This window comes from Podarcis raffonei, chromosome 15 (assembly GCF_027172205.1).
Source record: "Podarcis raffonei isolate rPodRaf1 chromosome 15, rPodRaf1.pri, whole genome shotgun sequence".
NCBI lineage: Eukaryota > Metazoa > Chordata > Lepidosauria > Squamata > Lacertidae > Podarcis > Podarcis raffonei.
This window is the reverse complement of record NC_070616.1, coordinates 37,681,247-37,708,658: the sequence shown is the minus strand read 5'-3', so window position 1 is coordinate 37,708,658 and position 27,412 is coordinate 37,681,247. Positions and strand designations below refer to the sequence as shown.

The window sequence follows — 27,412 nt, the reverse complement described above, 5'->3', positions numbered from 1 at the left end:
GCGAGCCAGTGTAGCTGTAAAAGCACTGGGTGAATATGCTCCCATGGCAGAGACCCCGTGAGGAGCCTCGCTGCAGCATTCTGCACCCTCTGGAGTTTCTGGGTCAGCTTCAAGGGCAGCCCCGCGTAGAGCGAATTACAGTAGTCAAGCCTGGAGGTGACTGTATTCATGCAGGGGCTTACGATGATCTTTCAGTGTGACAATTCTGTGCAAAATTGAAACTGCCACAAGCAACCTCCAAGGAAAGGGGTGGGGGTAACATTTTGTGCCTCCAGCGTTGCTCCCTCTGTAGGACAGATTGTGATATCTATGTTCCTCTCTTGCAAATAGGAAAGATGATTGTGAGCAGCTTCTTGTGGCTTTTGAGGTTGGGTGCGAAAGTGAGCAAACATGTGCACGCTCAGTTTCTTTAAGGCTAGTCTGTTAATTATTGAAACTCCAATCATGCCTTCCTCCCTTCTTTCCATCTGGGCTGCTATGTCCAGAGCACCCGTTAACAGCAGCCTTCATGTGGCACGGGTGCAACTCTGGCTACGTGCCGATCATACGCTTAAAGCATGAGCAAAGCCTCCCCAAAGCATCCTGGGAACCATAGTTTGGTAAGGGTGCAGGGCATTGTGGCTCTGTGTGGGACAAACCAGGGTTCTTGGGGGGAAGTTGTGTGCTTTATATGTGTGGGTCGCACACAGCCTATGACTACAACTCCAGAGGGAGGGAGGGAGGAGTTGTTTGTATACAGTGGTACCTCGGGTTAAGAACTTAATTCGTTCCGGAGGTCCGTTCTTAACCTGAAACTGTTCTTAACCTGAAGCACCACTTTAGCTAATGGGGCCTCCTGCTGCCGCCGCACCACCAGAGCATGATTTGTGTTCTCATCCTGAAGCAAAGTTCTTAACCCGAGGTACTATTTCTGGGTTAGCGGAGTCTGTAACCTGAAGCATCTGTAACCTGAAGCGTATGTAACCCGAGGTACCACTGAATTTGGTTGTACTAGGGCAGGGGTTCTCAGTGTGTCGTTCACTGGGACAGGTGGATAACAGGACCTTTGAGACCTTTTCCCCTGAAGGGCCAAGCCAGTGCAAAAGACCTGACGTTCAAGATTGAATTGATTTTAGAATGCTGTGTTACTTTTATTGTTGTTAGATGCTCTGAGCCCGGCTTCGGCTGGGGAGGGTGGGATATAAATAAATTATCATTATCATTATCAACATCATCATCTCTTGGCCGGCACCTTACAATGCATCTGATATTTTTTGTCCTGTCTCTCCCCCCTACCCCCACCCCACTTCCAAAGGCAATTCTAAGCCAAGAATGCCCCATGCAGACCAGAAGCTACACCACACAGAAGGCCCTCCAGGAGTTCCCACTCACAGACAGCAGTGATGAAGAAGCTGAGACTGAAGAATAGGAGCTGAGAGCGATGAGCAGAACCGAGACTCAATCAACGGCTGCGTTGTCAAGTCAGTGCAGCCCCCCGGGATCCTCAAGTGCATTTCTCTAAGGGGTCTCTCTGGCATGTACTACAATAAATGGCGGAGGGTGGCATTAGAATGCAGGAGTGGGTCCTGCAACAGAATGCTGCAGCCTGGGGTACTCCCTGCTCAGGATTCCAGCTCCTCCATTCCATTCCTTCTCCTTCTGGCTTGCCAACTGGATTCCACCTTCATTCTACAGCCGCTGAGCAAGTTGAGTCCTCATCAACTGTTCTTGGATCTTCCCACCCCATGATTCTCTCATGCTTCTGCAAACTTTGAAGTTTCCCAATGCTTACTGATGCCTCTTTCTTGTATGTGGGTGGTGCCATTTTGGCAATGATACCCCTACTCTGAACCCTGGAAATAGAGGGAATGCCAATTTATGTGCCGTGTGTAGGCAAACTAACACCCTTGCTTTGAAACACTTCCCATTTGCCATTCAGAAGTTAAATATCTTCCTATGGCTATTTGAAACAAACAGATGTGGCCAGTCTCTGCTATTCATCTAAACATTGTTTGCTGTCTTATTATTGAGTGATTAAAGCTATTTGACTTATTCTTCTGCTTGATCCGGGAATAACGTCCTTTAGCAACCTCTCTGCATCAGGAGGGGTACAAATGTTTTAACTAAAATTAAAATAAAATCTCACACACCCCAAAGAGGGGGTCTGACCAGTTGCAGGTCCATACTTCTGCAGCTGTGAGTGCCAGAATTTGCATCATGAAGAAAAACAAAGAAAGAAAGGTTAAGAAAAACAGAGAGGTGGGGGAGTGAAAAAAGGGGAAATTTCCCATCAGTTCACATTGATAATACTATAATCATCTGTACAGTTTGCCCACAACGTATGCAAGGAATCTGTTCTGGGGGTCCATGTGCAAAGGCAAAACCATGCAAAGTCAGGAACCATTGGAAATGCCCCCTGATGAGGCAAAGGGCTGTTCATCGGGTTCTAGAAAAGATGTGTGAGGGTTCTGGAAGCTTCCCAGGGTATTCCCATGACCATTGCAGAGGCTAGTAAGCAAGGAAAACACACTGAGTGAACTGATGGGGGGAAAATAAATGGAGAGTGGGGAACTGTGGATATTCCCTGATCTCCATCTATTTATTTATTTCCCTCTGACCCACATAAGATTGCAATCACATATGCAAAGGGGGCATAAGTTACAAGCCCACTGTATATAAATCTATGTAAGCCATTTACATGTCCAAATACGTATCTTCACAAAAGTGACATATAAAAAATGTGTTCAAATATAGCAAGGATGGTGAGGTCTTCAGACAGTAGGTATTTATCCTTCCAGGCTTAAGGTACAAGTCTCTTACTACTCTTAGTTCAGGATTCACACAATCCACTTTTCTGGTCCTGCCTTTCGTCTCCATACTACAGGAATATACTTTAAAAGTCAATGAATACTTGCAAATATCAAGAAAACTCATATGGACAACAATGCTGATATCTCCTTCTTGTGAGAATGGTGCCCTTTTGGTTACCTAAATAACAGCACTCACACCTAAGTGTGCCTAAGGCATATATAAAGTGCCTTATAGTGAATCAGACCATTATTGGTTCATCCAGTTCAGTACTGTTTACACCGACTAGCAGCGGCATCCGAAGGTTTCAGGCAGGCATCTCTCCCAGCCCAACCTGGAGTTGGCAGGGATTGAATTTGGGACTTCTTGCAGAGCCAGCGTGGTGTAGTGGTTAAGAGCGGTGGACTCGTAATCTGGTGAACCGGGTTCGCTTCCCCGCTCCTCCACATGCAGCTGCTGGGTGACCTTGGGGTAGCCACACTTCTCTGAAGTCTCTCAGCCTCACTCACCTCTCAGAGTGTTTGTTGTGGGGCAGGAAGAGAAAAGGAGATTGTTAGCCGCTTTGTGACTCCTTACGATAGTGATAAAGCGGGATATCAAATCCAAACTCTTCTTCTTCTTCTGCAAGGAAGATGCTCTACCATTGAGCTATGGACCTTTCCCAATGGAGGGAAAGATGATAAAGTGCGACCTCCATGATCAGAATCAGTATATCCAAAGACCAGTTTATTTATGTGTACGATAAGAGGAGAGCCTGTTGCCTTCATGTGCTGCTTGTGAACTTCCTGAAGGTATCTCATTTGTCTCTGTGAGAAGCAGGATACCTGAAAGGATGGGTCTTTGCTCTGATCCAGCAGGACTGTTGTGCTGAGAAACTCTAGAAGGCTTTGTTGCCTTTTTAATGCATTGCACACTCCCCACCTCTCCCCATATTCCATGCAAATCCGTTTTGAATCTTCTCATCTCAACTATCCCTGGAGGAACTAAAAAACACCCATCAGTGTGTGTCATGGGCTGACTGCACCTTGCCTATCTCTATCATTGAAGCAACCACAATTTCCATTTGAAACAGTCCAGGCGTGAGACTGGGAAGGGAATCAGGGCATCCTTCTTCATGCTGCCAGGTTTCCAAAGGAACGTGGAGAAGAAACCTCTGAGAAAGGACCTGCATACAGATGGCTCCTGAGACACTGGTGGTTGCTTTCTCTCCCTGCAATGTTTTTTTTTTAAAAAAAACCCACTGTGAACAAGGAGTGAAGGCATTTAAATGACACAAACTACACCGCAGCATTTTGTCCTGAGCAAGCACAGTTGCCTATCTCCTGGTTTGGTGATCTGGTACTCAGTGTAGGGATTTAAGGGAAGAACTGAGGCTCAATGGTAGAAAATATCATTTGCATGCAGAAGGTCACAGGTTCAATCCCTGGGATCTCCAGGTAGCACATACGAAACACTTGAGCATTATTTTGTGGTGTTTCGGTTGGCCTAGTAACGGCATTGCCTTAATAAAGATTTTTGATTTTTTTTCCTCATGGCAAAGCTACCTTTACTTTTTGTATAAAAAAGGGAATTAGCAACTGATATACTTTGAAATTAGCTGCAGAAAGTTTGCCAAACTACAAGCTATTTGGGTGGGCTGGGGCAGGATCGCCCCCCACTGCTATAGACTTTCCTACTACGCAGACAGCCCCCACCCCAATTTTCTAATTTCTTAAAAAATGGATACATTGAAGAGCAACAAAAGCGGGAGGAATAACGCGGCTAAAACCCTAACCGGACTGATGAAGAGAAATAAACAGCTGAGCTTTCTGATTGATCGCCACGCATGGAGAGGCTCCTCCCCTAGCTGCAATTCAGCCAATCCTGTGTCCCTTCATCATATTCAAACCCACCTCTCCATACGTCCACACTTTTACAGCCTAGAGATACGAAATCAATAAAGAGTGACACGTCTCTTTATCTGGGCATGTCGTTTCCGGGTTCAAATAAGAAAAGTCACTGTTAAACTTCCAGAACTAGCGCAAATCTAGTGCGGAATTGCGTGCAGAATCGACTTCTATGCAGATACGTTACACTTTTAAAAACGTCCTGATAGGAAGAAAGAAAACCGTGCTAAATTAGACCCGTGTTAGGGAGAGCAAGCACTTGTGCCTTGAAAGCCACTTTGTGTAAAAAAAACACCCAGGCTGCACTATAACCCTGTATTGATTTTTTATTTTTATTTTTTTTGACCGGGGGAAAAGAAAAGAAAGAGAAGCAAAAGTTATACTGAACCCGTAAGGAGACCCCGCGCACAGATCCATTTGTTAGGAGTCTACGGCCGAGCATGCGCAGCTGCAGCCTCCTCCTCCTCCTCCTCCTCCGGGCAACGCCCACCGCCCAGCTCTCGCGAGGTCTCGGCGCGCGGCTCCTCCCCTGAGCTCTGCCGGGTCGCTGAGTCGCGCCTCCCTCGTGGCCGCAAGATGCACGCGGACGACGTGAGTCGGGGGGCAAAGCGGGCGGGGAGGGACCAAGGAGCCTCCTCAGTCTTTGAGGGGGAAGACCCGTGTGGAACGGGGATCCGCATGGCGGGGGTTGGACTGGATGACCCTTAGGGGTCCCTCCAACTCCACACAGTTCTCTTCGATTGATTGATTGATTGATTGATTGAATTTATATACCGCCCTATACCCGGAGGTCTTTGGGCGGTTCACAGAATAAAATCGAATACAAAACCACAAAATACATCATCAAAATTAAAAGGAGCCACCCCACCCCCAGTTCTGTGATTCTGTGACTCCCCGGCCGTCGTCTCAGACCACACCACGCCGGATCCCTTCCCGTGTAGAACTGTGCACGTGGAAGGTGACCCTTGAGCATGCACAGAGCGCCAATGCTTCATCGGTCTGACCCTTATGTTTCCCTCCCCTTATGGTCTTGATTTATCAGCTACTTTCAAATGAGGCTGCATTTTAAATTGCATTTTAACCTGTATTTTAAATTGCCCTCCTCTTCCCCCCCCCCTATTATGTTTTTACTGTGATTTTATTGGTGTTAGCTGCCCTGAGCTGGGGAGGGCGGGGTATAAATAAAATATTATTATTATTATTATTATTATTATTATTATTATTATTATTGCCGATTCCAGAAGCGTGTCTGTCTGTCTGTTTGTGAGTGAGTTGGTTACAGTATAGAAAGCTCCCTTACGTCAAGTGGGAAGCTCACGATGTTTCTCTCCTGATGTTGGGACTACAACTCCCATCTTCCCTAGCTAGCAGGACCAGTGGTCCTGGATGATAGGAGCTGTGGTCCCAAGTTTGAGAGACAGCACCTGATCTTAGCTGAAAGATGGTGGCTCTGAGACCTTTGCTGTAGATGTCAGGACTGAACCAGAGTCCGACTGAATGACCCCTGTCGCAGACGTATGTACTTTCCTGTACTGGGTGTGCTCACATGCATCACATTACAAGCAGGGCTGGGGAACCTGTGGCCCCCCAAAGATGTGGTTGGCATTCCCACATTCCCTCCACTCCAGCTAGCATGGCCAGTGTCAGGAATGGTGGGAGTTGTAGCACGCCAACCTCTGGAGGCCCCCATCTGTGCATTGAAGCCTCAGTCGCTGCTGGGAAGGACCTCTGCTTGAGACACTCAAGAATTGCTGCAAGGCCGCTAAGATCATCCATCTGTTTCAGATAAGGTTGTCAACTGTGCCTTTCCCAACCCTCCTGTTGTGATCCCTTTAATAAGACCAGGGCCCACGTCCAGCTTTCAAGCTTCCCACAGGCTTCCGATCCGTCCTATTAGTGACGAATCGGTAGTAATTTGATAAAATGACAAAAGAGGTGAAATTCGAGCAAGGTGTTTGCCATCTGTCCAAAATTATAGACATTTTGGAAGGGACTTTGGAGGCCGTCTAGCAGTGCTCAAACACAGGATCTTCAATTTGGGTTGCAACTACAGCATATCGGACAAAGAGTGTTGATGTTTCGGAGCAGAATAGCATTGGAAGAATTACTAACAAAGCTTTCTCTCTTTGTCAGGTTGTCTGGGACACTCTTGGCAATAGACAGTTCTGCTCATTTAAGATCAAGTAAGTATTCTGCTCCCTTTCCTCTACCTCTTGTTGAATTTAAGGGCTACAGGATGTGCTGGCTATTCTAGTACTGCCCGGGGTGGGTAGATTTGGATCTCAGGAAAAAGAACCAATATAAATAGTGATTTAAATTGAGCTTCCCCCTGCCTAATTTGTATCTTTCCTGAGCAAGCATACATAACATCTGAATATGTAAAAGGTAAAGGGACCCCTGACCATTAGGTCCAGACGTGGCCGACTCTGGGGTTGCGGCACTCATCTTACTTTATTGGCCGAGGGAGCCAGCGTACAGCTTCCGGGTCATGTGGCCAGCATGACTAAGCCGCTTCTAGCAAACCAGAGCAGCACACGGAAACGCCGTTTACCTTCCCGCCGGAGCGGTACCTATTTATCTACTTGCACTTTGACGTGCTTTCAAACTGCTAGGTTGGTAGGAGCAGGGACTGAGCAACGGGAGCTCACCCCGTCACGGGGATTCGAACCGCCGACCTTCTGATCAGCAAGTCCTAGACTCTGTGGTTTAACCCACAGTGCCACCCGCGTCCCCTCTGAATATGTAGGCACGCTTTAAAAAATGTAGATTTAGATCATATGGTAGTTTCCAGAAGTTGTGGGCTACAGCTTCTATCATTCCCGATAATTGGGCCTGCTGGCTGGGGCTTATAGGAGTTGGAGCCCACGCCATCTGAAGAGGGCTATGTTATCGGGTGGCCTCCTGGCCAGTGGTCAAGGAGGATAAGAGTTGTAGTCCAGCAACATCTGGAGGGCTGCAGGCTCCCTACCCCTGATTTAAGAGGACTGCACCACATCAATTGCTGGATGTTCAAACCAGCCCTTTGCTTGCCTTTGCCATGCCCCCCTTTAGCCTCCTTGGGGCATGGCCAGGTTGCTGCTGAGGACCCCGGGCCAACAATGCACGATGTCATTGATAAAACATCTGTACTGGCTGCCCATCTGCTACTGAGCCAGGTTCACGGTCCTTGCATTAGTTTTTCAAAGCCCTGAACAACTTAGGTCCAGGGTACCTTAGGGAAGGCCTGAGACCTTATATCCTGGTTCAGTCACTGTGATCGTCTTCAGAAGCACCATTGGCCATCCCCCAAGCTGTTGAGGCACATCTGTCAGCAACAAGAAAAAGAGCCTTTAGTGTCATTGGCTTGGTCCGGTGGAATACTCTACCAGTGGAGATTCAGCAGGTTCCATGTGTTTAACTGCCTGCTGAAAATTATTCGGTGCTGTCAATTGAGAAGACATTTTTCTGTTAATAGATAGCCTCTGTTTTGTTTTGTTTTTTTAATGTAGGTTCGATTGTATATAGATATTCTTGTTGCAAACGGTTTTGATATTTTTTTATGGCATTGCGGTATATAAATATGTATATATTTATAAATAAATAATAAGTGGTATGTGCCAGCTTGCGTTGTATATGGGAATTAAGGGAATACACAGGGACCATCCAAAATCCAAAATATTTTTTCCCCTGTGGTTTGAATGTTTACCAGAACATATCATCAGGCAGCCCTCCAGATGTTGTGCTTGCTGGGGCTGGTGAGAGTTAGAAGTCCAAAACATCTGGGGGGCGGCGGCGACAGGTTGAGGAAGGCTGTCCCTAAGACATACCCTGTGCCCATGAAGGTCAGCTTAATTCTTCCAGTTCTGTAGGGACATTCCATAGTCTGGATTAGAATTAATGTTCTAGGTAATACAAGGTATGGAAATGAATGTTTCATTCCAAGTCTCTTCCTTGTAGGACGAAAACACAGAGCTTTTGCCGGAATGAATTTAATATAACAGGCCTGTGCAACCGCTCCTCCTGCCCCTTGGCAAACAGCCAGTATGCTACCATTAAGGAAGAGAAAGGTGAGGCTCTTTGCTTTGTTTTCCTCAGTGTTGTACCTGGTGCTCATCTTTCGTGGATAGCTCAGTTGGCTAGAGTGTGGTGCTGAGATTGCAGGTTCAATCCCCTGGAAGGAGCGGCATATTGCAGGGGTTGGACTAGATGAGCCTGAGGTCTCTTTCCATGCGATTCTAGTGATCTCATAGGCATAGCTGTCAACTTTTCCCTTTTCTTGCAAGGAATCCTATTCGGAATAAGGGAATTTCCCTTTAAAAAAGGGAAACATTGACAGCTATGCTCATAGGTCTTTGACTTCTCAAGACCCCTAGAGGGAAGGCAACAGCGCTGCTTGGCTTAAATTTGTGGAAGTGCCTTTCAGACAATGTGCAGAAGCCATCAAGAGTTATAAGCACCGCCCAAAGGTTAAATGCTGTGAATATTATGCACTGGTAGGAATTATCTGTGACAAATCTTAATACATCTGATGTGCCAGCCACGCAATATTGGAGGGTTAAAAGAAAAGATGAAAGAGTGGCAAGAGTCTTGATAGCACAAGGATGGAAGAATGAGGAAACCCCGACAAAAGAGCAGTGGCAAGAGAAATTGATGAACTATGCAGAACTGGCGAAATTGACATACAAATTGCGAGATAAAGGCAACTGCGACTTTAAAGAAGAATGGGAACTTTTTACAAATTACTTACAAAGACAACAAAATGAACTGGACTCCTTGGCAGGTTTTGAATAAACATACACAAATTTAGTGAGGGTTAACATAATAGATAGTACAAGGATGTATACGGTTTTACAATATGCAGAGAACAACATGAGTTGAGAAATCAGAGAGAGGAGCTGAGGGAAGTCTTGGGGAGGGAGGGTTTGTTGGGGAGGTGCGAGGGGAAAAGGGGGGAATAATGATGATTTGTTTTGATAATTTGTTACGTTGAATTGGTAAGAAAAGTTTATAAATAAAAAATAAGAAAAGAAAAGATGAAAGAGCTCTAGCTTAAAATCAGAGGTGAAGGGTTTGCAATGACAGGACCATTTCCATGCTTGCCTGGTCCCCATTTATCCAGAGCCTTGCAGCAGACCATCTTGTGCCTGCTCTGGAGCTCTTCGTAGATTTAGGAGCACCTGCTCTTCAGCTAGAAGGCTGGTGCTCCAGTAACTTCTGAGCATTGACCTTGCATGGTGTGAGCTGTGTTTTTATTGTGGCCTGTATCCTGCATCTCATAAACCAAGGCTGCAGCAGACTTTGTGGTGACTATGCATAAGCTGCTTTTGTTCCCTTTTTAGGGCAGTGTTACCTATACATGAAGACAATTGAACGTGCTGCATTCCCCAATCGGCTGTGGGAAAGGGTAAGTGGGTCTGATCTGTTTTTAACTTTATGTCTTGGGTTCGTGATGGTGCAGGGGTTTTTTTTGTGCAAAGAGTAATCAGATTTAAAACATTATGGATGTGTTACAGCTTGTAGGAGAGTCTGTGGTTCCTCTTCTGCCACTTCTGCCCACACATTCTGAGTTTGATTGCACAGATAGCCCTCATTTCTTAGAAATAGCTGTGAATTTAATGACTTTGAAAGAGGATCAAGATGAGTTTTAATGGAGAATAAGGCTATTGGTGTCTACTAGCTACAACATCTATGTTCAGCCTGTACCTTCAAGGGCGTTGTTTCTTGATAATCACAACTGGGGAGTTTCACTCAGGCTTTGCTTGTTGAATTATTTGTTTATTTATACAAATATTTATACATCACAAAGTCATTTTAAAAAAATCAAAGTGGTTCACAGCAACTACATAAAACCACAGAATAAAAACCATATAAAGAAGTTAAAATCAGGTTGAAGCAAAGACGCTACAAGCTAAAGTCCCTGAAAGTTTTTGACAAAGGATTAAATTGCCATCGGTCAAAAATACAAAACCCCCCTTGGAAGCAGGAGAAGAGGGGGGAAGTTTTGGACCTAGTGAGCCTGCAGGAGAGAGTGAAAATTAAATTACCACTGCTCTGAACCTGGGAACGGGCTGCTAGATGACGTTTGGGGGAATGTTCATTGACAGAACGGATTTGACAGCTAGCTAAAATAAGAAAGATACTGTTTCCATTGTCCTCTTCTGTGTTCAAAAAAGGAGGAAAAAGTAACTGAAAATCGAAACTATTTTTATTTGCTTGAGTTGTGCTTGAAAGAATTGATACAAGTGGAGACTGTTTCCCTCTAGAGGGAGCGTGTGAAACTGTTACAGGAGTGTAACAGGGAGATCTCCAGCTGCAAGATAAGGATTCTGAGAACCAGAACTTGACCTTGGACCATTCAAAATGTTGATAGGAGAAGCTATTGTGACTGTATTATATAAGATAAACTACTCGCTGGAACAGCTTCATAAAAAGACAGATGACATGAACTTTAAAATTGATAACTTGGAACAGAAAGTGACTAATTTGAGTCAAAAAGCAAGTACCAACACAGAAACAATTCAGGACTCGGCACAGGAATACACCCTGGCAGGACAAATGGTGGAGGAAAAGGAGAAAGGTGTTGTTGTGAAACCTAAAGTAGTACAAGCGGGATCCTTAGTTTTTCAGAAGCAAATTGAGGATTATAAATTGAGGTCTTCCATGATTGAATCTAGCAAAAGTCAGATTTTGAGGATTGGATCCCGGTTTGGACTGAAGAAGGAAAGTTGGAAAGATCCTTCTATCCCGGGATTGAATGACTTTTGGGACATGGGTTTGGGTTTGGGTTTGGAGGAGCCTGAAGTTTTGGGGACCTTTAGATTTGGAGGAATCCTGAAATACGTCCTGAAATACTTTATGGACTTTAGTTTTAATCATGGAAATTTGGCTGAACTGTCCAGAAGGAACAAAAGTACTGTTAGGTTGGAGTTTTCCTGAGATTTGCTCCTGAGCATTAAAGAATATGAAGAAGATCTGCAGAAGGGACTTGGAAAAGATTTAAGAGCCTTGGACATAAGATCTCCAGGTTGATGGATTATATGGATCTGACAAAAAGGACTGGCAGAATCCGAAACCAGGGAAAGGAGATGGTGGAAGAAGACTGGAAAATTTAAAGTGTATATTTAGAAATATTGTAAAAGTAATGACTGTTAGAAAAATGGTGGAATGATATTTTATGGATTTAGTAGAAATGCTATAAGAAGTTAAGTATATATAAGTAATTTAGTCTTAATGGGAAATAAGGTTAAAAAATATGTTATTTATGATATGATAGAAAATAGAGAAAGATGGAAAGGATTTGCTGAAACAAGTACTAGAAGTGGGATACAAAAAGGGAGGTGTGAGGAAGTCGAGGAAACAAGGGAATGAAGGATAGAGTATGGAAAAGGAGAGATGTTTTTAAATTGTTTTTGTTCTGCTTCATTTATGTGTGTAGTTTAATGGGTTCAGGTTGGGTTTTGTATTGTTTATATATTGTATTGTTTTTGCTTTTTTTCTCTTTCGTTTTTTTCCTTTTCTGTCTTTCTTTTTCTTTCTTCTCCTTTTTTGTAACTTTTAAAAGTAATAAATATTATTTTTTAAAAAAAGAAGAAGTTAAAATCAGGAAACACTTGTGGAAAGGTATATCATTAAATGCCTGCATAAGCCTGATGGAAAAAGTTTACAGCAGGTGTTTAAAAGTTGAAATGGAAGACATGAGGGCATCTGATTGGCCCCTGTGAAAAATGGATTCTTGACTAGCTGGGCCTTTGCTCTGATGGTTCATAGGACTAGTGCCTCACCTTCATAACTATTACAGTCATTCTGCAGAACTTAAGCAAGCAATTTAAATAAGAACCAGTCTCTAATCTGCATGGCCCTAGTCAAGAAAGGACATCTTAAGCCAGAATGGAAACTCAAGTTTTTTCATGGCAAAGTCTGTTTCTCTCTACTTTGCACTGATGGGCCTCTGAGAATATAGGAAGCTGCCTTATACCAAGTCAGACTATTTGTCCATCAAGCTCAGCACTGTCTACTCTGACTGGACGTAGCTCTCCAGGCAGTTTAGCGGAGGACTTTCCCTAATTTAGGGTAGCAAAAACCCGAGAGGACTTCACAGAGCTCCAAAAGGATCTGTGAACGAGAAAAACAATGGAAAAACAATGGCAAATGAGGACCCACCACAGACTTCTCCCCTTCCTAATTTTTGGCAGGTCCGGCTGAGCAAGAACTACGAGAAAGCGCTGGAGGAGATTGATGAGAACCTGATCTATTGGCCCCGCTTCATCCGGCACAAGTGCAAACAGCGCTTCACCAAGATCACCCAGTACCTGATCCGAATCCGCAAGCTAACTCTCAAGAGGCAGTAAGTCATGGGTCTTGGCCTGGGGCCTTTTCCTGAGTTTTGTTGTCCCATGCAGACTTGTGCCAACCAGCCAGGAACAGTGGCCACAGTGATATCAAATCCAGCATATCTGTCATTGGGCAGTTTGCCAGTCGCCAGAGTCCACAACAGTCACATTTGACTTCAGAAAAGAGGCAACTTCCCTAAAATGAAGGAGTTGCTATTAAAAAAGAAGTTGAAAGGGATAACTGGGAGATTCAGGTGTCCCCAGAATGCTCAGGGGGTTGTTCAAAAGCACTGTAGTAGAAACTCGGCTAGAAGAACGTTTAAAAAGCCCTAGAAATTGGAGTCTTTTTTCCTAGTTGCTTGTTGACAGTTGCTTTTGCAAAACCACTTCACTAACTTCATCTTCACCTTTGTAGGAGGAAACTTGTTCCGTTAAGTAAAAAGATCGAAAGGCGTGAGAAGAGGCGAGAGGTAACGTACCTGTCTGTTGCCGTGGTTCCTTACTGTTCGTCAGTTTATCTCTCAGTCCAGAGGAAGCATGCAGCTCCTATAAGGCCTGCTGTTTCTGCCTCCCCTAATACAGTGGTACCTCGCAAGACGAATGCCTCGCAAGACGGAAAACTCGCAAGAAGAAAGAGTTTTCCGTTTTTCGAGGTGCTTCGCCAGACGAATTTCCCTATGGGCTTCCTTCGCAAGACGAAAGCCCATAGGGAAATCTCCGGGGACAGCGGGGAAGCGCAGCACGTCTTCCCCACTGTCCTCGGACCTCCTCCGAAGGCTGGCGGTGGGGCGGAGAGACCTCCCCCCGCCAGGCTTCAGAAGGCTCCTCCGAAGGCTGGCGGTGGGGCGGAGAGACCTCCTCCCCCCGCCAGGCTTCGGAAGGCTCCTCTGAAGGCTGGCGGTGGGGCGGAGAGCCCTTCTCCCCGCGCCAGCCTTCGGATGGCTGTTCTGAAGGCTGACGGTGGACCGCCAGCCTTCAGAACAGGTCCGGGGACAGAGGAGAAGCGCAACGCACCTTCCCCTCTGTTCCTGGACCTGTCCTGAAGACTTGCGGTGGGAGGAGGGTTTTCCTTCCCACCGCCAACATTCAGAATGCTGTTCTTAATGTTGGCGGTGGGGAGGAAAAACCCTCCTCCCACCACAAGCCCCGGGAACAGAGGAGAAGCGCTGCACGCCTTCCCCTCTGTTCCCGGACCTGCCTTTCTCCTCACCGCAAGCCCCGCAAGCTCCGGGAACAGTGGAGAAGCGCAGCACGCCTTCCCCTCTGTTCCCGGACCTGTCCTGAAGGCTTGCGGTGGGGAGAAAAGCCCTTCTCCGCACCGCCAGCCCGGCAAGCGGTTTCCATAGGAACGCATTAATTGATTTTCAATGCATTCCTATGGGAAACCGTGCTTCGCAAGACAAAAAAACTCGCAAGAAGAAAAAACTCGCGGAACGAATTAATTTCGTCTTGCGAGGTACCACTGTACTCCAATCAGCACCAGGCAGCTATGTTTTGGAGTTACCATTTCAACTTCGCACAATGCCCCCAGTCGAGCTTACCAGCTGCATCTCTCGGATCTCGTTGCCTTACATGGAACTTAAGAAGCTGCCAAATACAGAGTCAGGCCATTGGTCTGCCTAGCTCAGTATCATCTACATGGACTGGTAGCAGCTCTTGTGGGGCTTTAGGCAGGGGACGTTCCCAGCCCTACCTGGGGATGCCAGAAATTGAACGTGGGACCTTCTGCATGGAAGGTAGATGCTGTACCAATGGGAATTTTTTAAAGCAAGGCATTCCTAACTGCTCATCTGCAATCCCAGGTGGAATAGGAGGGTGGGAAGACCCTGCAGAGTCTTGGCTCCTGGTGAAGATGGGAGGAACTAACCTATTTCCAAAAGGCACCCTCCTCTCCTCTTTCCCCCACTCACCTCTATCCATCATGAAAAACCTTCATGATAAATCCACTGTTTCCTTCTTCCAAATCAACTCATCACTTTGTTTTTGTTGGCCAGGAAAAAGCTCTGATTGCTGCTCAGCTGGACAACGCAATTGAGAAAGAATTGCTGGAGAGACTCAAGCAGGAGACGGTAAGATGCTGTGATGCAGTGCATGGAGTTTGTGCAGGGGTCAGTTAACCAGGTTGCTTCCCCAGAAGGCAGTGAAAGAAATGAAGCAGCACCTAGATACCTACCTAGGATCGCCTTGCTGTTAGCTGTAACTGACCTGTGGCACCTGGACCAGCCTTTGCTAGCCTGGTTGCCTCCCCCCCCCCCCCCCATGTTTTGGATGACAACTTTGGCTGTTGAGAGTTGTTGCTGGAGGGACAGAAGAGGATCCCAGGGCCCACTGAATGGCCTGATTCTGCATGATGCTCAGCAGATAACCTACAGGCAGAGGGCCTTTTCGGTGGTGGCACCCACCCTGTGGAACGCCCTCCCACCAGATGTCAAATGAAATAATGATGAAATAAACTCTTGTCCCAATCTTTTATTAATCAATACTTTCCTGTGTAGCCTTATCACATGTGTTTCCTGTAAACAAATTAAGTCCAATTGTTCCTTTTTCAATAAATGAAAAACTTTCCTCCTCTTCTCCGGGGAGTTAAGTCCATGAATGTTCCAACTTAGTAATTGCAGAGACATGGTGTATTTATTCTATTTTCCTCCAACTGCTCCCAGTAATTCCTCTTGTTCCGACGGTGGTATCACTTTCTCTAATTTGTCCAGTCCCGAAGATGGTGGTACTATGTTTAGTACTCCTGTGGAACGCCCTCCCACCAGATGTCAAAGAGAACAACAGCTACCAGACTTTTAGAAGACATCTGAAAGCAGCCCTGTTTAGGGAAGCTTTTAATGTTTGATGCTTTACTGTATTTTAATATTTTGTTGGAAGCTGCCCAGAGTGGCTGGGGAAGCCCAGCCAGATGGGCGAGGTATAAATAAAAATAAATTGTTGTTGTTGTTGTTATTACATTAGAGCCCTGTATAGCTGAGCCCAATTTTACAGTGTTCAGCCCTCAGATCATTTTCTTTGAGCTCTGCAGCTCAGGGCAGGATTTTTTTGGGGGGTGGGGAGAGCCCAGGGCCAGAATGAGCAGAGAGCCCCCCCCCCCCAAAAACGCTGCAAAGCTGGCTTATCAGATTTCCAAATAAGTATGCATGTTACCATCTTAACTGTACGACTGTCAAGTCCCATGTCTTAAAATTACCTAAGTGCAGCTAGACTAATTGCAGCTGGAAAATGTCTGAAACGTGGATGGGGGTGGGGGTGGGACCACCCAAACAGGAGTGAATCCGGGCACTTGTTGACATCATCCACTGGCTTCAACTGATGGGCTGGTGGGAGCAGCTTGGGGGAAGTAGCCTTGTGGGCCAGAATTCACTTGTGGGATGGCGGTTCCTTACCCTTGGTTGGGTTAAGATCATCCTTAGCGGAAGCCCCAAAGTTATGGAATGTGTTGGCTAATGCTGCAGAGTGTTCATTCCTATTTTGGTAGGCTATCGTATGCAGAGTTGTCTATGTCTTTGAATCTGTGGCTTTTTTGTGTGCTTTTGGGGATCATCTTATCTAATCATCCTTCCTCCTTAATGTGCTCCATCTTCAGTACGGCGATATCTACAACTTCCCCATCCATGCCTTCGACAAAGCTCTAGAACAGCAGGAAGTGGAGAGTGAGAGTGACTCGGATACAGAGAAGAAGGACGAGGAGGAAGAGGTAATGCTTTTGAAAGTCTTTCCCCAGTGCAACTCTCCAGGGCTGGAGGGCAGGAACTGTGCAACTCTCTATGCGTTGCACATTTATACTAAGGAGAGAATTGGGTCTGCAAGTTATTTCTGCCAAATGGCTTGCATTCTTGCCAAACAGCACTTATTACAACTTTCGCACAGTTCTCTGTTCCCTTCCCTAAGCTTTCCTCCTGCAGAAATAATGTCATGGATGGGGTGGCTAAATATTAATTGCCCGTGCGTTAAATGTTCATATACTTAGGAGACTAGCCCAAGGCCCTGCGTATGGGACATCACAATCATAGCCAGAGCCTCATTGCTTGCCAAGAAACCTCAGATAAAGACTGGCATTGCCAAAGAAACCACAGCTGTTCACTTGGCTGTTACGCACTATGTATCAATTTGTGCTTTGTCTCCTTCCAAGAACTGGGGTTCCAAAAACTTTGGATTTCATTGATCAAGGACTTGGAACTGGCTGAAGGATCTTATCATGTAGACTGAAATTAGGAAAAAATAAAAGTGTAGCCACGTGAGAAGGAACACTCCTTCCCCTTGATCTGTCAGGGATGCTGTCATTGTGTCCTGCATTGCAAATCCTGCATGGGAGTGGGGGTATTTGACCTAGAGTAAGGCCCCTTCCAACTCGTCTTCTGCTATGTTCTGCTTGTAGGACTCAAACAAGAGAGAATTTGTGGAAGTAGATGAGAGTGACCTCAGTGACTTTGAGGTAAGTGCAGCCTGTCAAAAACTGTTTATGAAAATTTAGAGCCTCTTACGTTTCATTTGTTCTAATGGAACGCTGAAACACGCTTTTGCTATTTACTCTGGCCTGCCTCCCCTTCCTTTGTGTCAAACTTAAGTGCTGTGCACACTGATGGTGCTGTAAAATCATGCTGCAATCTGGAGGAGGGAGAGGAGGAGGCGTGTGATGAGATTATTCCATTCCTAACAAGGGATCCTCCCTGAACATAATACAGTGGTACCTTGGGTTACAGACTCTTCAGGTTACAGATTCCGCTAACCCAGAAATAGCACCTCAGGTTAAGAACTTTGCTTCAGGATGAGAACAGAAATCGTGCGGCGGCGGCCCCATTAGCTAAAGTGGTGCTTCAGGTTAAGAACAGTTTCAGGTTAAGAACGGACCTCCAGAACGAATTAAGTACTTAACCCGAGGTACCACTGTAGAGAGAAACTGGGTCTTTGGCTTTAAGCCCCAGCAGAGTGCTGCACTGCTCCTGACCAGCATTTGTTTCAGTAGAACCTATCCTGTAACCCTTTGCTGGTTCCTCCCGATATTTTCTGCTCTACTTAACTTATGTACTTGCTACACACAATGCACACACCTCCCTCAAAGCAGGGCTGGGAATCAGTAATGAAAGTATGATGAGAATAACTACACATCAGGCAGAACAAAAATGCCAGTGGGTTTGTCGTGGTTAGAGTGTCCGACTAGGAGCTGGGAGACCAGAGTTCAAATCCCCAGTTGGCTGTGAAGCTCACTGGGTGGCCTTGGAGTCAGTCACTACTGTTCAGCATCACCTTCTTCATAGGCTTGTGTGGATTGCAGAAGGGGAGAACTATGTGTGGCACCGCGAGCTCCTTGGAGGAGAAGGTGGGCTATAAATGAAATACATAGATAATCAAACAAATAAAAGTTGTGTGTAATATAGGCTCTGCTGTTGACCTAAGTGGTCAGGGAGGGCAGCGATGCTCAGAACACAACAAGCAGTTTCACACAACTTCTACACCAGGCCTAATTGCCGTACTTTTCTCTCTATAACACACAGATTTTTTTCTCCTAAAAAGTAAAGGGGAAATGTCTGCGTGTTATTGAGCGAATGTGTGGTCCCTGGAGCCGACTCGCCCAAGCGCAGAGGCAAAAATCAGGCAAAAATTCGTTAAGATCCTGCGAGAGAGGAAGCTGTTGATTTCCTGCATTCTGCCTCAGGGTCCTACTGCCCACCCTCTGCTGTTTCGTTTGCTGTTTGCTCAAACGGAACAAAGAGCAGGGAAATCCCCTCCCCTCCAGGCAAGCAGAGGGGAAAGGAAAGGATCGTCCTTCTGTGCTCCAGTGCTGCTGCGTCCAGGGAAGCATTTTAGGGACTCGCAGGCAGCTGGAAAACATGCAGGTGGGGGGGGGGGCTGGCTTGGGTGGGTGGGGGAAAACTTTTGCCTTCCTTTCCTCCCTCCCGTTAAACCCCTCTCCTGCATTCTTAGCCAGCTGCTTTTCCACACACCCCTCTCGTGCACCTTGTCCCTTCTGTGTTTTTCCTTCCCTCCCCACTTAAAACGTGGTTACAAAGCACGGATCCACATGGATCCTCAGGATCTTTGCATTGGGTCATCAGATCACATAGCATGTCCATGGCTACAGCCTGCACCCAAAAAATCACGCACCCACTGTTGCCTGGGGCCACAATGGTGCAAAAACGTGGTTACAAAGCACAGGTCCACAGGGATTCTCAGGATTTTTGCATTGGGTCACCCCAAATTCACCATTAGATCACATTACATGTCCATGGCTACAGCCTGCACCAAAAAAACCACGCACCCACTGTTGCCTGGGGCTGCAATGGTGCAAAAACGTGGTTACAAAGCACTGGTCCACAGGGATTCTCAGGATTTTTGCATTGGGTCACCCCAAATTCACCATCAGATCACATGTCTGTGGCCACAGCATGAGGCACAAAAATGATACATCCACTGTTTCATTCAGAATCCCCCCCCCCCGTTTTCCTCCTCTGAAAACGATGTGCGTGTTATGGTCAGGTGCGTGTTATAGAGCAAAAAATACGGTATATATACAGTGGTACCTCGGGTTTAGTACTTAATTCGTTCCGGAGGTCCATTCTTAACCTGAAACTGTTCTTAACCTGAAGCACCACTTTAGCTAATGGGGCCTCCCTCTGCTGCCGCGCTGCCGGAGCACAATTTCTGTTCTCATCCTGAAGCAAAGTTCTTAACCCGAGGTACTATTTCTGGGTTAGCAGAGTCTGTAACCTGAAGCGTATGTAACCCGAGGTACCACTGTACTTCTATCATGTTTCATTTTACTCGCATTTTCTCTTAAAACCGATAACCTCCAAATACTTGCTAAGCGAGTGTGCTAAGGCAGCAGCACTATTATGCCTAACACGCCTGTTTTCTCTGCCAAGGATATGGATAAACTGGCAACGAGCAGTGAGGAGGAGGAGGAGGCTACATCCAGTGAGGAGGAAGAGAAAGGCCAGCGGCCCAAGTCTAAAGGCAAAACTCCCTTGAAGGGGCCAGCAGTCAGGAAAAAACGAGCTTATGTTGAAATAGAGTATGAGCAGGAGACAGAACCGCTGTCTAAATCGAAAGCAACGTGATTCCTCCCGGTGTGTGGGGGCAGATCTGAAAAATGGACTGAATGAACTAGCTGGTGGGATGTTTCTCCGCAAAGGCTGACTCACCAAGACTCAAGTTCATACAGGAAAAGTTCCAGCTGCTTGCAGACCTAGTGAGCTGGCATTCCCAGATGCCGCAGGGTATATTTTTGCATATTGACAATTTAAAACTTCATCTATTTTTAAGGCTACCCAACTAAGATTGTTAAATATTTGTATATGTCTATTAATTTGTGAGCTGCATTGAAGGGTTTTTTTTGGGGGGGGGAGTGGGAGGGATAAAAGTGGCATATAAATATGTATCAGAACAAACCTGTCATTGCCTTTTTTTACTTAATGCCCTGCTTTCTCCAACATTAGACAGTTTATGTATAGCATGAGTCTTAAAAGCTAGGAATGTTCTTCCTTCCAACAGTGAATATAAGCCTCCCCACTTGAGCTCAGGGAGCGATGATACTTTTTACAGGCTCCTCCTCTACTTTTTTTAGGCATTCCTTGAGGGTCTCATCTTGACAGCTGCGTCCGACTCCTTCTAGTAGGACCTGAATATTAGGGATGGGAAGAAATCAAATCTTGTCATCGTGTTAGAAGTGGGCAACAACAGCCTCTTACCTGCTCTATTTCTGACACAAGACTCTCCCTTATTCTAAGTCAGACCATTGCTCAGCATTGTCCAGACAGGTGGGCAGTTGCTCTCCAGCATTTCAGGTGGCTTTCACAGTCCTACCTGGAGATTCCAGAGAGTGATTTTAGGATGTTCCAAATGCAAAGCACCTATGAGGCTGTTGTCTGCACACTGCAAGGTATACTTCCTTGACGGAGCTACTTTTAGTATTAAAATCAAGGAAGAGTGGACTCATCAATTGGGAGTATGACAAGAGTATTAATTAGCATGCCCATTTGAGAAAAAGGACTGCACTTAATTTGTTTCTTATGCACACATGCGTGCTGATCAGCTGCTGATCAGTGGTGACGGCCAGACATATGCAACACACCCAGAGGCTCCACAGTTGTCTCTTGTTAAGAGGTAGATGGCCTGCTTTCCCCTAAATCACAGGCCTGCTGAACCTTGGGCTCTCCCATGGTCTTGCTTACCTTCACCTGTCCGTGAGAAGCGTGATCCAGTAAGATAAGGCACTCAGTGGCTTTCTGGAGTAACTCTGCTTTCACTGGTTCTGGTGTTAAGCTCCTGTCTGTAGCCACATCCAACATCATTCTCAGCAAAGCCTTGAGAAGGACAGCGAGGCGGCAGGACATTCTACAGCAAGGAAATGGCAAACTCATGTCAGCCTGACTTGAAAGCTACTTCTGAAGCCAGCTGCATCCCAGGAGGAGGTGGCACTACAACTTCAGTGTAGCTGGTACAAGTAACAACCTTTCAGCAGAGCAAGATGTAGACTCCCAACTTCCATCATCCCTGACAGCTGGCCATGCTGGCTGTCCCAACAATGTCTGGAGGGATATTCTTCAGGATCTTTAGCAGATCTTTCCAATCACCTGGTCCCTTTTAACGAGAGATTGAACCTATGTCCTTTTGCATGCAAAACAGGTTATCCAGCTATGGTTCCTCCCAGAGTAGGGAACAATGGGAACCTTCTGGAGCAGACTTTTGACAGGCTACGGAGCTGCAGGGGAAGGGGAAAGATACTGCTGCCAGAACTCTGCTCCTCTAAGCCACTGTATCTAGTGCACTTGGGAAAGGGAAAGAAAAATGGGGTGAGGAAGTGCAGGAGCCTTATGTTGACCCTGCTCTCAGAAGAGAAGGTCCAGACTCCTGTTGAAAGCGATAGCAAGTTTGCTAGTCCTGCCTTGTGACCTTGGACAAGAGGCAAACCTGTCTGATTGCCTTGAACTGAGCCTGTTGAGTCAAAGCCCTTGTACAACCAGGACAGTCCAAACACCGTAACAGCCTGATGAATTTCAGCTAAGGCTCACTGGTATTAGGCCCCCATATCCATTTCAAAAAACACGTGGCAGGTTCAGGAACTAGAAGTTCTCATTTCCTACTAGCTAGATATCTGTATTTAGGCAGGCTGGAGTGTTTACTGCTTACACTCAAGTTTTCAGCTTCACACTGGGGTCAGAAGCAGCACCTCCAAAGCCGTGGGACTAGTTTCCATGCTGCCAACCCACTTCTGAGAAGTGTGCTTCTTGACCGTAACAGTGGCGACAGGTTTTTTGGTTGGGTTTTTTAAAGCAAGATCAACTGAAGAGAAAAATGCACTTCTACAAATACACAACTAGTGCCCAATGCTTAGGGCTTATCAAAGTACCTGGGCCAGGCATGCTGTATGGTGTGTTTCAAGGTTTCTAATGTTGCCAATCTAGCTGTTTCGTCGGGACCATCGGAGACCTCCAGGTATCCCACAATCACTCGCTGCAACCTCTTCAGATGACGGGCTATCTGAATGCCGAGCCTCTCAAAAGACAAATCAAGGATTATAAACCTCTGCACAAAGAGGGAGTCTTATCTGCTTACAGCGTTCGCCATTAAAACACTCACCTCTCCACAAAGGCAGGCAGGTTCCTGGCGTACACCCTCCGTAAGGGGAGCCGATGCTCCGATTCCATGTGGGTCAGGACCAGCTGGAGCACCTCATCGGAAGGTGTGACAAGCTGGGGGTTGTGGGGCAGCCGCTGCAGGGCCTTCTCCAGGATGGGAAGCAAGTCCAGCAAGCACAACAACACAACCTGTAAAGAGTAAAAGCAAGTAACATCTGAAGCTGAATTCTGGAAGATTGAGGACAGGCAAGCTAAAGTACTTCTTCACACAGTGCTTAAACTACGAAATTTCTTCCCACAAGAGGCAGTGATGGCTTTCGAAAAAAGATTAGACGAATTCATAGAGGATAAGCCTATCAGTTGCTTCTAACCTTGATGTTTATGTTGAACTGCAGGTCAGTGCAGAGCCCACACACTGAGCTTGGCGGACCAACGGCTTGGTGACCTGAAAACTGCTGCCCCTTCAAAACGTGATGCTAAGAAAGCATCAGGGAGAAACCAGATGTTATAGAGCACATTTGGGCTGTCACTTAGTGTTACATTGGCTTTAACCTTTAATATCTTCTCTTGCTCTTTGGAAGGGCTAAAGGAAGAAGCACAGGGTAGCAAATCAGAAAGTCATCCACACATGCCATGCTACCAATGTAAAATTTGCTTCCCCCAGTCTGCCAAACAGCTCTTTGGGAATCTGGGGAAGCACAACTACATAGGAATATGAGTGTGTCAGCCCAGGCCCTGCCATCACCACCCACATCCAGTGGTGTGTCGCCCACCCATTGCTGGATGTGGCTCTCAGGACCAAAAAGATTGCCACCCCCTACTGTAGAGTGTAAAAGGATCTGTAATCTTGTATTTAGTCCACCACCTGAATCAATTCAGTAAAGTTAAAGAGGAAACACCAGTCTTTATATTACCTGCAGGAGCCGGGCTTCCTTGCTATAAAGGTGGTTGAAAAGGGCATGGTACACAACCTGCGCCCGGTTATACTGGCAGAGGTCAGCCGCTGGCTGCAAGGAAAGAAAATGATTGTTATCATCTGACCAGCATTATGCAAAAGGAATTCTGTAGAAGGGGCAAGGTTCACCCTTACTGTTAACAGGGGCGGTGGCATGACACAAGCTTTGAAGGGACCTTTACAAATCCCACCCAACAGGACAGCAAATGAAAAAATAACAGTTAATGGCGCTGCAGTTTAGACAATGAGATGCTTGAAATAAGCAATAGTAAATAAAACCATGCTGTACTTGGAAACTTCTCGGGTTGTCCAGAAGATGCACTCAGGTCCTCCAGGTGAGAACAGAATGATGGACTAGATGAGCCTTTGGCATGATCCACTAGGTGTCTTTTTATGTCTGAATGGTGTCTGCTCTTATTAAAAACCTAATACAGCAGCATCACCCAAATCCACCTTTCCTTCCCTCACAACTCCAACTACAAAGGTAGTGAGGATGCAACTGGACACTAGGCCAAGTAACAGTCTTTGATCCAAGGGTACCTATGTTAACAGCAATGATCTAATGGCTACCAATTCTCATGAATGCTGTTTCAGTTGTGGGCAAAATAGTTAGTAAAATGGAGGTGGGGTGTGTGAGGATTCAGGCCCTGCTAACACTCTCTCCTATGGCTCTGAGGATGATTCCTTACTCTGAAGTCAGACAAAGTCATAAAGCCATACCCAACTTTTGGCTGGAGACCAGAGGATTCGGATGACCCAGTTCATGGTCCCCGAAATGCCTATGTACGTCTGTCCTTACCACATTCTGAATGATATGGTGTAGGCACTGCACTCCCAAGATTTTATTTTCCTCTCGGTAGTCGTCCGACAGCAGCAGTGAGGGCGGCAGGACTTTCCCCAAGTGAGGGCCAAGCCAGGGCCTTGTGACGTGTTGCAGCGTGCAGGAGAAGACATGTTTTGTTGCTGGGCTGCGCTGCCAGGTATCTCTGGAGCAGAGGAAAAGGGAATCATTGAACATCTTGGGTGGTAAAATGGAGCCTAGGATCAAATTATAGATGGACTGCTGGTGGTGTGTTAACAACATAAACTTATACCAGATCCGTCTTTCTGCCCCGCTACCCCAGGGATTATCTAGACCTCTCAGGCCAAGAGGGGGCTTTCCCTGTCACCTGTGACACAGCCCTTTTAACAAGGAGCCTGGGATTCAATACAGCATTTCTGCATGCAGTGCCTGTGCTCTCTCACTGAGGTATGGTGCCTCCAATTCACAGATGTGTGCTAATTTCAGTCACACAGCACTAATTCAAAAGGTGGTGAAGGTAACAGGGACTTGGGGTGGCGGCCAAGACTTTGGAAGATGCTTGTTTCAAGCCAGAGTTCTGTTGGGCACATCTAAATATTTCTCCCATAACTGGAGGCACTTCAGAAATACCCCCCCCCAATATGTCAGCCACAGTGGGGCAGCCAAAAAGCAGGCAATTTACCCACTTTATTCAAGCCAAGAGTGAGAAACAAGAGTGGCAAGTCTGCAATACCAGCCGCCACAAAGTGACTTTAGTGGTAACAGGCTTGGTTTTCAGAGAAGCAGCCCCTTATTATGGTGAATGGAACAAGGAAAAGCCTTGAAAGCATAAGGTCCCAGGTTCAATTTTTGGCATCTCCTGTTAAAAGGGCAGAAGCAAGTGATGGTATCCGCTTGCTTCCTAGGTTCCTTGCAAGAGCAGCGCCAGACTCTTCACTTGCAGCAAGCGATGATCAAGGCTAGAGAACTAGCTGCAAGGAAACATAGGAAGCTGCCTGATACCATTGGTCCTTCTGCTCAGTATTGTCTATGCTGATGTTAGCTACCCCAGTATACACTGACTGACAGCAACTCTCCAAAATTTCAGGCACAGCTCTCTCCCAGCCTTCCTGGAGAAGTCAGGGATTGAACTTGGGATCTTGTGCATGCAAAGCAGCTGCCCTTCCACAGAATTCCCATATTCAAGTCCCCAGTGGGATGAAATAACTGAAGAACATTCCACAGTTCTCACAAGCCACTGCTCTCCTTCTGCCTAAAACACCACACCCACAATACCTCATAGAAGTTACATTCAATTTGGGACTTCCAAACAAGCCTGACAGCCTTGTAACATTGTCACTGGTGGGTGGTCCATATGAACCGTTTTGTCCCTATAAAAGGCCCCACAAATATGATTAGCCTCTGACAACCATCACTGGGCTTTCAGTTCACTTACTTGGTCAACTCTGGTTTCAAGCACTGCATCACCACCGCCAGCCACCCTGTTTCGTCTTCACGTGCGCCTCTCAGGAACTCAGGTACTGACCGGCAGTCTGAAGCCCGAAGGAGACCATCCAGCAGCTCTTGAGCCATGCGCCGAGTTTTTGGTGTGGTCCACAACCTCTCTGCAACGTGTGTCACGGCAAAAAGATACAAGGGCCCTGCCACTTGGCGCAAGACGGGACCAACCACCGCAGTACCAAGCCTCTCGAGGCCTTTAGCCGATTCCACTTTGGCCACGATGCTGATGAAGCCCAGGCTGACGTCTGCTGCTCGGCTGGCTACCACATCATAGGAGGGGTCACCTCCTCCCTCTGGCTCCTGCCGCTGGGGTGGTGCCGCATAGAGGCTCAGTGTGACCACCATGTCACGAAGCAGGGTGGGGGTGGCATTCGGGTGGCAGCCCCCAAAGAGCCACTGGGAGTCCACGGCCTCCAAGATGGCCAGGAGGTCTCGGATCATGCCTGCCTTGGCATCACTGCTGGCTCCCCTGCTTGCAAAAAGCTGCAAGAATTGGGAGAGAACCTGCTCTGCTGGGGGGCGCTCCAGGCATCCCTGGCCCTCTGGGATGGTCCACTGTAGGGAATGTAGCAAGGGATGCTGCGCCATTGGCTCTGGGTGGTGATGGATCTACTTCCCCCCCAAAAAAAACCTTTACCCCTCCTCCCAGCAAACTGGTTCCTAGCCTCCCTGCATTTATTGCAACCCTTGCTGAGAATGCAAGCTTCCCCCGGGAGTATTTAGCCTTCTTATAAGGCCTTTGTAGCCCTTAGTGGCCCCTCTGAGTATTTGAGCTCTAATACTCAGTCTGAGCTGGTCTTAAACCGCGTCCCAGAGCAAAGGATTGGCCAGAGGGCTGTCACCATAGAGAGGCCGCGGCCTAGAGCGGCCTCACGAGGCCTCCCAGTGAATCGGAACCCGGCCAGCAGCGGATTTCCGTTTCAAACCGGAAGTTCAAGCGGAGACCCTAGAGACAGGAAACGGAACACGCGGTCGGGAAACCTCAGAAGCATTTCCGACGCAAAACCGTCAAGGGCCTTTGCCCTCTCACTCTAACGCCCGGTGCCAAGTAGTCATGCTTTCCACTACACTGAAGTCAAGGGAGAGAGAGAGAGGGTGTCCGCACGGAATATCATGGCTGACGACAAACAAAATGGTGGCTTCCGAGTTGAACCGGAAGCTCAGCCTACGTGCCGCTCTAGCAATTAATCTCTGAACATCTCCTCCTCCTCATGTAGCTTCGCCAATTTCTCCTTATTCTAAGCCCACCCAGCCCACTTTACTCCGTTCAGGCTGCTTTGGCAGCGAAACCGCAGCTCTGTGCGACAAATCGCCGGAAATCACCGACGCTTTCCCACAGGTCGCAAACCGGTTTCCCGTAAAGCGAAAGGGGGCGGGAACGGATGGTGAATATATTAACATGCCTAATAAGCGTGCCCGGTCCTGGTATTGCTGAGGGAAAAGAAGAAATCCAGGCTACGGAGGGAGAAGGAAAGAAGCATCGCCTTTGTTTTTTCGTCAGGAGGAGACGTGTAGTGGCAAGAAATGGAGGGTTAGGAGAGAGGCCACCATAACTTGAAAGCCTGCGGTACCTAATGGTGGCGCAGGCTCGCAAG

The 27,412-nt window shown here is 46.8% G+C and overlaps 3 protein-coding genes across 4 annotated transcripts in view; 2 read left to right on the top strand and 1 right to left on the bottom strand.

Moving 5' to 3' along the window:
- SLC18A1 (solute carrier family 18 member A1) overlaps window positions 1–2,032 on the top strand; it is a 32,579-nt gene extending 30,547 nt beyond the window's left edge. Inside the window, exon 16 of the mRNA XM_053367230.1 lies at window positions 1,295–2,032. Within this exon, the coding sequence (XP_053223205.1) occupies window positions 1,295–1,408 (114 nt within the window). The 3' untranslated portion in view covers window positions 1,409–2,032. The remainder of the gene's footprint in view (window positions 1–1,294) is intronic.
- Window positions 2,033–5,180: 3,148 nt separating this feature from the next.
- MAK16 (MAK16 homolog) lies at window positions 5,181–20,326 on the top strand. The gene is made up of 10 exons (XM_053366712.1): window positions 5,181–5,264; window positions 6,807–6,856; window positions 8,610–8,719; window positions 9,992–10,056; window positions 12,845–12,996; window positions 13,398–13,452; window positions 14,977–15,051; window positions 16,569–16,679; window positions 17,361–17,417; window positions 19,846–20,326. Exons 1-10 carry the CDS (start codon window positions 5,250–5,252, stop codon window positions 20,038–20,040), a joined length of 885 nt encoding a protein of 294 aa, XP_053222687.1. The 5' UTR covers window positions 5,181–5,249; the 3' UTR covers window positions 20,041–20,326.
- Window positions 20,327–20,374: 48 nt separating this feature from the next.
- TTI2 (TELO2 interacting protein 2) lies at window positions 20,375–27,131 on the bottom strand. 2 transcript variants are annotated; one of them, XM_053366710.1, is made up of 7 exons: window positions 25,753–27,127; window positions 24,315–24,501; window positions 23,475–23,567; window positions 22,562–22,749; window positions 22,332–22,475; window positions 21,154–21,316; window positions 20,375–20,600 (listed from the first exon to the last, which is right to left on the bottom strand). In XM_053366710.1, exons 1-7 carry the CDS (start codon window positions 26,403–26,405, stop codon window positions 20,499–20,501), a joined length of 1,530 nt encoding a protein of 509 aa, XP_053222685.1. In that variant the 5' UTR covers window positions 26,406–27,127; the 3' UTR covers window positions 20,375–20,498. The 2 variants fall into 2 exon arrangements, with proteins under 2 accessions (XP_053222685.1, XP_053222686.1); XM_053366711.1 differs by lacking the exon at window positions 22,332–22,475 and having other exon boundaries at window positions 25,753–27,131.
- Window positions 27,132–27,412: the final 281 nt, after the last annotated feature.